This window comes from Anguilla anguilla, chromosome 2 (genome assembly GCF_013347855.1).
Source record: "Anguilla anguilla isolate fAngAng1 chromosome 2, fAngAng1.pri, whole genome shotgun sequence".
NCBI lineage: Eukaryota > Metazoa > Chordata > Actinopteri > Anguilliformes > Anguillidae > Anguilla > Anguilla anguilla.
In genome coordinates this window covers 64208682-64219079 of record NC_049202.1, presented here as the reverse complement: position 1 = coordinate 64219079, position 10398 = coordinate 64208682, and the positions used below count along the sequence as shown (strand labels likewise).

The window sequence follows — 10398 nt, the reverse complement described above, 5'->3', positions numbered from 1 at the left end:
TAAACATCAACTCGTATCGCACATATTTCTTACAAATAACGGTGTCAGCTCCAGCTCCAGCCACACCCTCTATATCAGTGGTTCTCAACTCGGGCCAGAAAGGGCTGGTGTGGGTGCAGGCTTTTTTTTCCCAACCAAGCAGTTACACACCTGATTCTACTTATCAACCTTTGGAGTCTTTACTAAGGACCTTGCTTAGTAGAATCAGGTGTGTAACTGCTTGGTTGGAAAAAAAAAGCCTGCACCCACACCAGCCCTTTCTGGCCAGAGTTGAGAACCACTGATATAGAGGGTGGGGCTGGAGCTGGAGCTGACAAAAGCCTGCACCCACACCGGCCCTTTCTGGCCCGAGTTGAGAACCACAGCTCTATATTATGGAATATTCATTCCATGGAGTTCCGTTGGCTCCACTGACCCATACCACAGATGTTAAACCTCACCCGAGATAATGATGGTGAGACGGTGAAATGGTGTGACTGTCATGCTCTGACACAAAGCATGCAGTTGCTGGCCATGAAAACCTCCACAGAAAACGCCAGTGTTTTACCAGAGTGTGAGTGACTGCCATCCGCCTTTTTTATGGACCATATTCACTTTAATAAGGAAATACTACCAGCACACTGCTATCATGCTCCCAAGTGATTTTTATTTAACTAAAATTCGTGAGCAGTGACAACGTTTTGACCATTTCGGTCTTCGTCGGGACCTGACCTGGGACTTGGGAGCATAATAGCAGTGTGCTGGTAGTATTTTCTTATTTTGCATTATTCTTCTCTTTTTACCAGGCACCTGCACTAAATTTTGGATGTGCGTATGCCTTTATTATTATAATTACCATATTCACTTTAACTCATAAAATTGTAGTCACAAAAGCATCTAGCGTGGCTTTGGCGATGTTGCAAACACCCACCGGCACTGTTGCTCAGGGCGATGTATTTGGGTTCTCCTGCATTTTCAGTCTCAGTGGATAGCAGCGCCAGCTAAATAAATGAATGTCATGTAATGTAACAGGGGCCTGTATCATAAAGCAGGCTTATATAGTTAGCTGGATGAGTAAAACCCGGAACAGGCTCTTTTTGCCTTGGTCCACGATTTGGGAAGTTTCCGGGTTTAACTCGGTGCAGTTATCCAGCTAACTCAGTAATCCTGCATCATGAAACTGGGCCCTGACCATGCAAACAGACTGTATCAGTCAAATTGCCTACTTGTTGATATGTTGGAATGTACAAGAATAGAGGTAAAATGGCTACAGGAAATAAATAAAATGGCCAAGAATCTCACTGAGAAACAACCGCAGTGTTATTTTAGGTTTTGCCAACTGGCTTATCTCATCTTGTATATAAACTAAAGGCATTGGTTTTTAAAGGGTCTGAATTCTACTCTCCAAAATCAGGTTATTACCTGCTTTAACCATATAAATACATTGTCAAGTGTCCTCAAATGAACCTCTTTCTTCGAGTACTTTGTGATCCAGTCAGGAATGTTTCCTGTTTCCTGAGTCTGGTTACATAAGCATGTGGAAATTTAATATACTGTAGCCTGTGGAAATGGACTTGGACATGTGACAGGGAGGCGGGTTCGAGCACGGCAGTGGGATGTGCGTTTGTGAATGTTCAAAGGTTGCCTTCATATGTGCCTGTTATTCTCTGTTCCTCAGCAGTACATACACCGCCTGGAACACAGTGACTTCAGAGGGACTCACATCTTTGTCGTAGCTTTCCCCAAAAAAAACGGTGAGACTTGTCAATCGGATTTCACTTTGCGTTTAAATTGGGGTTTTTTATTGTTGTTTTTTTGGAGCAGAGGTTAGTGAGAAGTGTGTGTGTGTGCGCGTGTGTGTGTGTGCGCACGCGTGTATGTGTCTGTTAGTATGGCAGGTCTTTTTTTTTCTTTATATTGCTCCTTGCAGCTTTACACTTTTTGAGTTTCCCCTTTGTAATTTCACCTCACTTCAGACAGATGGCACAGCAGGAATACAAGCTTCTCAGCGAGTTCTTGTTCACGTACAAGGGATGCGTCTACCCTGTTGACGACACTCTGGATCTCACTCCGGAATACCTCGACAGCTTGGAACACTTTGAGATCAGAGACAGTGACCTTTACGTCATCACTTTCCCGAAATCTGGTGAGACTTCTGTTAATCAGATTTCACTTTGAACTTAAATGGTTGCATTTAGGCTGACGCTGCTGCCTTCTTCTCCATGGTGTAGTCCATGATTATCTATGTACTGTAGTCCTTGACTAAAGTATGACTGTAAATTAAAAGAGGAGATATGTCATCAGCCAACTGATAAGCACTCTGTCCAGTAGTACTGTGTATGCTGGAAGGTATGGTATGCATCACTGGCCCACAGGCAAGAACACTGCTGGAGCATACACACTAAACACTTTATTTACCCTCTTAAGCCACATTATGCCTGAAATAGCTTTGCATTGCACAAAGAATAACATTTCCATGTTGATATTGTTCCACATTGTGCTTACTGTGCTACGTTGCAAACAATTACATAGAAAGAGGCAACTTTTTTCGGGGTTTTTTCCTTAAACGTATGAACACACTGCAGACTTGATTCCTTATCGTTTGCTTGGTCATTAAATTCTTCGCTATCTTCCAGATGGTTAGTTTTAGTGGCCAGCTGTCCACATTTTCACCAGTTAGAAGTCTATTGATTCACCTCAGTATTTCATGTGAAGTTTTACCTCTTTATATACAGTCGTTTGCAATATAAGACAGTAAGCACAGTAGGAAAATGGGAATTTTATTCTTCATGGCATGCATAGCTATTTCTGAAATAATGTGGCTGAAGATGGTAAATAATCCCTCTAAATGTGAAAAGTACCTAATTAAGAAAAAATAACAGCTTGTTAATATTCTGGGATTGCGACCAGTTGGAAGGAAAGCCAGCATACACAGGGGACTGAGTTTGGGAACCCCTGGTTTAAAATATTTGGGAGGAGGGGTACAATGATGCGATAATAGAGTCTCTATCATGTTGATATGATCTCCAATAGAAACACAAACAGATGCATAAAACATTACAGGATATTTAACTGACAACAGCCTGTCAATGATTCGTGTTTTGTAAAAAAATAAAAAATAAAATGGACACAACGCAGGATGGATTCATACGGTTTATGCCAAATTCAGACCCTGTCTGTATGTTGGAGCAGAAATTGAGAATTATCAGACCAGACCAAGTTTTTCCAGTCCTCAATCGCCCAGTTACCTGCGATCACATGCCCACTGTAGCCTCATCTTCCTGTTCTTAACTGACGGGAGTGGAACCTGGCATGGTCTTCCGCTGCTGTGGCCCATCTGTTTCAAGGTTCAACACGTTGAGCTTTAAGACATGCCCTCTTGCACATCACTGTTGTAAACAGCTCTTATTTGAGTATTTGTATTTCTATTGGCTTGAACGAGCCTGCATTTCTCCTCTGACTTCTCCCATTAACAAGGTGTTTTTGCCCACAGAACTATGCTCAATGGATGTTTCTTGTTTATCCCACCATTCTCTGTTATCTTGGAAGTCTGTAGTGTGTGAAAATCCCCAGAGGGGGATTGTTTCCAAAATGCTAGAACCACCCGGTCTGGCAACAACAATCATACCACAGTCAAAAGCCCCTTTTCCACTGCAGGGCCGAATGGTTCTGAGCACGGAGCCTACATTCAAAATAGCTGTGCATAATAGGCCTACCACATGTATCGTTTGCGGCGTTGTTGCCGTTTTTAGTACAGTCTGGCTTGATTGACAATTCATTTATTCAGTAGGTGAGAGTACAAGCTTTCTAACTATGTATAACATGTCTAATTTTGCTTTTGGAATAGCGTTTTATAGGTCAGCGTAACCGAAAATGTTCTTATCATCGCATTCACTTACGAATGAAGACGCTGCACCTAACGAAACGTTAACGATTTTTCGTAATTTCTTGGGAAATACTATTATTATTGAGGACTTCTGGGCATAGCTAAACCGTATATTTGCTGATAGACCTATCTGACATCGTTTTCTAGAGCAAAACAGAAGCGGATTGAACTCGTTGATTTACTGTCTCTGTCTGAACACAGATAAAATTTCATCATTGCTATGTAAGTATTACTGCTCAAAATATTTCGGTTATACACGTTATTTTTGGATTGAGAGTCTTTAAATAGGTTAGTGGTATTATATAATGTGGATATTTCACACTGTAGGCCTAATGTAAGCGTTAGTAGTTTTTTGAATGCATGCAACAGTGATGGTAAGTGGAGGATACGCTAAAAAGAAAAATTAAAAACAGACCAAAATACACAGAATCCTCGTCCGTTTCATCAGCCAACGAAACATAACATAACAAAAACAAAACAGTATGGGGAGCGACGACAACAACTGGCGCATATTACATTCACAACGGGACACCGTCGCTGATCCACCGCGTCACTTGCTGTCCTCACTAGATAATTCCTAGTCCTGGTTTTAGCAGCCCCACCGTGGAAACACAAACCGTAACCGTTCCCACGAGTACTGAGCAGCGCGGAACGGCACGGAGTGGCCCTGGTAACGGTTCAGCCCTGCAGTGGGAAAGGGGCTGATGTTGCTTAGATCTCATTTAAATCATCCCTTCTCATGTTTGGTTGGACAGCAGCTCTAAACTTCTTCACTATGTCTGCTAGCTTTATATATTGAGTCACAGATCAATAGAAACGACAGAAATGCTGTAATAATTTCTACATGATGAATCCAAAATGCATAGATACCCTTTAATAAAATCTGAGAACTTTAACCACATGTGTTTGATTACAAATCTAAAATTGTGGAGTAACCTAATGGGTTTACCTTTGGTTTTACAATGTTATGTCCTGCAACTTTGCATCGTGTAAATGCTTTTGCACAATGCAATAAAGTATCATGTTTAATAACACGTTGGTTGGAAGCTGAATGCAATGTAGGCGTAGTCGCTAGGTCAATAGAACAAGTAAAGTAGTGATGGGCGAAAATGAATGAACGAATTTTTTTGAACGACTCTTTTTAGTGTCTGGTATGTCAGGGGTCAGCCAGTCGAACGTCTCAGTGCTCATGAATCGGACTCTCCCTGCATTTTTCCCATAGATACATAGACACCGCATTGGCCTTTGGATCGTACGTCAACGTCGCCGCCATATTGGTCCAGGCAAGACGGGCCTGTAAACAAATAGAAGTAAACGGGGGAGCGGCGGTTTTTCTGGATAAAAAGCACTATAACGTTTACATTTCTCAACCTATTTCAATGAGTCGTTTTTATATTCAAGGGTTTATGATCTACGTGGAGTACAAACAAAATGTTTTATCTCCAGTTACATAGAATATCGATAGTTAGGCTATAATCGCTGCTAGACGTTCAAGAGAGGAGTGTGTATCAATGTTAGGTTTACATGAACTAAATTACTTACGTGGTGGGCAATAATTCATTGTCATAAGGAATTGCCACAGTTAATTTTAACCTGGCAAGCTGGCTAGAAAGTAATAAATGCATTGCTAGCTAACTTGAGTAGGACTGTAAGCATCAAATAACCTTGATTGTAAGGTTAGCTTTGCTTGTTAGCTACTTACCAATGTTTTCTTGCAAGTCGTGTTTTGATTTTGAACGAATTAAACTGAACACAACCACAATAATTTTAACCTGGCAAGCTCTCTCTCTCTCTCTCTCTCAGGTACAGTGTGGACCCAGCGCATTGTTACCTTGCTGTATGAAAACGATTTCCCAGACAGTGTGGACACGACCACGTACGAGCGCATGCCCTGGCTGGAGTTCCTGGTGAAAGGCATGGACTACCCCACGCGCCCATCACCCAGGCTGTTCTGCTCTCATCTGCAGGAGCACCTGGTCCCCAGGGGGCTGCGGGAGAAGAAGGGCAAAGTAAGTTTTCTGGTGAAGGTGCTGCACGGGGAGCCGACGTCGGACTCTTCATTTATGTCCATAGACTGTAAATCCACATTCCAACATTGAATTCCAACTGAATTTCCCCAGAACTGCCTGTGTGGCAGCAGAAATTTAATCATGAAGCTCAAAATGAAAAGTAATTGGATCCGCAGATTTATTCATACCTGTGACATTTAAGTTTGCTGTGTCTGTTCTGTTCAGGTCATCTATGTCACCAGGAACCCCAAAGATGTCCTCATTTCTTACTTTCATTTCTCACATTTCATGCGCAAACTGGAGAAACACAAAAACTTGGACGAAATGCTGGATAAATATATCTCTGGTTGGAGTAAGTGTTTGTCAAGGTTCAGACGGCAATGAATATTAAAATGATGGTCATGTCAGTGGATAGTATTAACCATCCTGGTACCCATGTCTGTTTTCAGCTGGTTCAGTCCCTACCACTGAATGATTTCTTGTTTTAACTGATCTTTCCAGCTATTGGTGGCAGCTGGTTTGACCACGTCAAGGGATGGTACAACAACAGAGACAAGTACAACATCCTCTTTCTAAGCTATGAAGAAATGATCAAGGTGAGGGTGGGGGTTTGGTTAATATTGAAAACGTTGTGTACACAATACACTACCGGAATTTGTACACAAATTAAAACAAGTTTGACCAAATTGCGCAAAAACAAAAAAATGACACACAATCAATAAGCACCAAAAATGCATTGCAGGACAAACATAACAGGCCTAATATACAAGTCGTGTATATTTTTATACTTGTACAATGATCAAAAACATTCTCAAATCCTTTCTGGCTCACAGTTTTAGTGAGCCAGAAAGGGACTGGGACTATTATGTTATTTTCTTCCACAGCTTGATTGCCGTTTTCAATAATGCGATTGACATTTGAAAATCTGCTCACAAAGAGTGCTTCATTTCCATTAGCTGTTGTGTGATGTTGAGGCTGTCCTCCGTCAAAGTTTCCAAAAGAAAGTTTACATGTCGGACCATGAGCCTGTGTGCTTGCAATGTCTTTGAATTATGAGTATCAGTACATCAACATTGTGACCATTTTGATTTCCATGTGTCGTAGTTACTGTAATTTGTCTTTTAATGTCAGACCAGTCTCTTTCCATTCATATAAATATATCATGCGTGCAGCTTACAGATAGGTGCTGAGTTTTGTTCAAATGTTATTTGGAGTCAAATGTTACAGCTCTTTGTACTGCTTTTAATTGTTTTCCATCAGGATCTGAGATCTGTCGTTGTGAAGATCAGCGAGTTTGTGGGGAAGAATGTGTCTGATGCAGCAGTTGATAAAATAGTGGAGCAAGTCACCTTTAAGAAGATGAAGGTCGATCCTTTGGCAAACTATGAATTTCTGCCGGAAGATGTTAAGGACAAAGAGAAGGGAAAATTTCTACGCAAAGGTAAGGAAAATATAAAAGACAAAACAGAAGCCTCTGCTAATCAGAATCTTCTTCAAGCTCATGTCCTCTCATTGCTACCAATAAAATAACTTGTTTCAAAAGTATCATTAATTATTCATAAGTACTAAACCATCTTGATGCTCATACCAAATAGTGAGTGCAAAGGTACCCTTGAGGTACAAAGTACTTCAATGTATTTAACCTGAATTATTTCAGTAAATATCCATCTGTATACATAGATTGTATGTAAAGAATGTATCTGAATAAATGGATTGCATGTTAAGAAAGTAAGTTGTATGAGGTGCATTGGGGTAAGAGGATCCACTAAATGCCTAAAATGGAATGCATAAAATTAATAAAGTTTTTTATCAACTAAAATGCAAAAATGCATTAAGGTCTTTAAATTAATCTGTACCATTATCTGCACATAGCCTCAAGTCATTCATTAAAAAGTAGGCAAAGTTATTGCTTTTTTTCCCCCCATCATGAAATTAATTTTAGTTGATTGCCTGAACTGAGTGAACTAAAATGGAATGTCGTCCAAACCTGATCCTCAGCAACCAACTCAAACCCCCCCCCCCCCTCAGTCTCTCGCTTCCCAGGTGTAGGATGTGTAGTATACTCAGCCCTTTTCACCTGGAGTAATGTTTATGAAGTCTGTATAGTTCAAATGGTTTCTCTTACGGTTTTCAGAATCAGAATCAGAATCAGAATCAGAATCAGAATCAGAATCAGAATCGGGTTTATTGCCAAGTAGGTTTACACATACAAGGAATTTGTTTTGGTCAGGTGGTGCGTAACAGTGAACTTAAAATAAGATAAATAGAGTAAGATGAACACATAAAATAAGATAAATAGAGTAAGATGAACATTTCTGTAGGATGCATTCTTTGGTGAAGGACTGGGAGAGGTTTTCCTTATGATCATTTTAAGCACTAGATACTCTTGTATCAGATGTGCCTATCTTGCCAAATGAAACCATAATGACAATAACAATATTCATAAGACTTTTTATGCCGACGCGCATTGTTATTTTATTTTTTAAATAACAATACAGTTGGCCGGCACTGTTATATTGCATTGAAGGTCAATTGCCTGCCTGTGTGTCGTCGTGATTCAGGAACAGTTGGGGACTGGAAGAACTCCCTTACTGTGGCTCAGAGTGAACGCTTCGACAGAGTCTTCCAGGAGAGAATGAAGGACTTCCCTCTGACCTTCGCCTGGGACATCAGCGAGCTTCATGGTTGATGGCTCTGTTTCAAGTGTCATCTGCAGAATTTACAGAATATATATATCTGTATTGCGTAGTTGCTCGCTGTGTTGCACTCAGTCACTTAAGAAAGCATTCTTTAATTAATTAGATAGAATAGAATGAGTGTATATTGCAGAAGAAGGTTTTAACGAACAAAAGAAATTCCATAATTCTAGCGTTCATTGTGGTACACAATTTTTTACTGTTAAATATAATGCTGCAAATATTATATTCAGTGGTATGCATATTGTTTAAAACCAAATAAAAGGCATGGTCCTCACATGTGATCTGTAAAGGTGATTAATCTTTTTTTTTGGAGGGGGGGCAGGGGGACGGGGGGTGTTACATTCTTGTAAGCTATTAACAGAGTTTGAAATTCCTTTTTTGCTGCAAGGTGAAGTCGACCACCTTTTGTACATTCCTAAAAACATAAGGAGCCATTAGCACTAATTTTACCACTTTATGCATTAGTTTACCAGCTCCTGTTTATTTCAGTATATTGAGTGGTGACTGTGCTGATTAAAAATTCCCTTTCAATCATGGAACCAGAAGGAAAGAAAAGACAAAAAATGAAAATGGCTGCCCTTTGCCACACACTCACGTGCACACAAATAAATGTGCACGCATTCTCATGCAGGAATACTATGTGACTACGCATATAATGAAAACGTACACACACAGCTCCTCTTTGACCTGATGCGTGTCTTTAGATTGCCTGGTGTTGCTTCAAAGGTGACCACAGTGCTAGTTTATTTAAAACAGCATGGTAAGCATCATGGAATTTATATTGCTCATGAGTTTGTATTTCTGACAGAACAATATGGATTGGGCTCAAAAGCTTAAATAAAATTGCTGCATAGATGAGCCTCATGGTTTTGGTTCGAACCCGGACCATGTCGGTGCCAACCGTGGCTGTAGCTCTATAGGGTAACGCCGCTAACTTGCCCAGGGTATGGGAAGAGTTCTGTCGATTAGGGAGCGGCGTTGTCGCGAAAAAAAATAATCCACGTTGAATTTCGGTTGGCACTTCAAAAAGTGATGCATTGATTTTTATGCGTACATGGAAACAATACAGTCTGCGGTTCTAATAAAGTTTTTCTGGCTCCCTTTAATGTTCAAGATTAGGTCACATCTTTTTCTCTTTCTAGCTCTACGAGCTAGAATTTTCCACAGCTGCTTTATAAAGCATAACTCACTAAAAGACCTTTATTTTTCAGCCTGGAATTCAGTTACATTCATAGGTTTATCATCCGAGAAAGTAGCTTCCGCTTGTTTAAAGTCAAGGTCAATATGTTTCTTCTAGTATCTGTCCCTGGATACAAACTGACCTCCACAGCACTCATTGTTACCTAGTGACCCCTGCTGGTCAATCGGGCGCTCGTAGGCTGCATGCGAGCTTGCACGCATACATGGCAAGGAACTTGTCACAGCACGCTTTACAGGAGTACCATCCATTATCTGACTCCTGGGCAGGGTCACAGGAGGTGCTGGAGCCTATCCCAGCCCACTGGGTGAGAGGCAGGAATACAGCCATCGCAGGCCATTCACTTACACACTCATGTCATACTCATAGCAATTTAGACTTTGTAATTAACCTACCCTGCATGTCTTCAGACTGTGGGAGGAAACTCACACAGACACAGGGAGAACATCTCCAGCAGGGATTTGGGGGGGGGGAGGGGGCAGGGTCAGAAAGCAAGCTCAGGAGTGACTCAGAAAGGGGCAATTGTCCCATTAGCAGGTGTTGGAAACCAGGAACAGTGAGTCGACGTTGAGGTATGGGTAGAAAACAAAAATACAAAGATTCCAAGACTGCCTATGAGAGGGCAGT

At 41.0% G+C, this 10398-nt stretch overlaps 1 protein-coding gene across 2 annotated transcripts; it reads left to right on the top strand.

Moving 5' to 3' along the window:
* Positions 1-1574: 1574 nt before the first annotated feature.
* Positions 1575-8862, top strand: LOC118219549 (amine sulfotransferase-like). 2 transcript variants are annotated; one of them, XM_035402778.1, is made up of 7 exons: positions 1575-1733; positions 1956-2125; positions 5669-5874; positions 6100-6226; positions 6376-6470; positions 7135-7315; positions 8436-8862. In XM_035402778.1, the coding sequence occupies exons 2-7, from the start codon at positions 1960-1962 to the stop codon at positions 8561-8563; spliced, it is 903 nt and encodes a 300-aa protein (XP_035258669.1). In that variant the 5' UTR covers positions 1575-1733; positions 1956-1959; the 3' UTR covers positions 8564-8862. The 2 variants fall into 2 exon arrangements, with proteins under 2 accessions (XP_035258669.1, XP_035258670.1); XM_035402779.1 differs by having other exon boundaries at positions 1580-1733; positions 1960-2125.
* The last annotated feature ends 1536 nt before the right edge of the window (positions 8863-10398 follow it).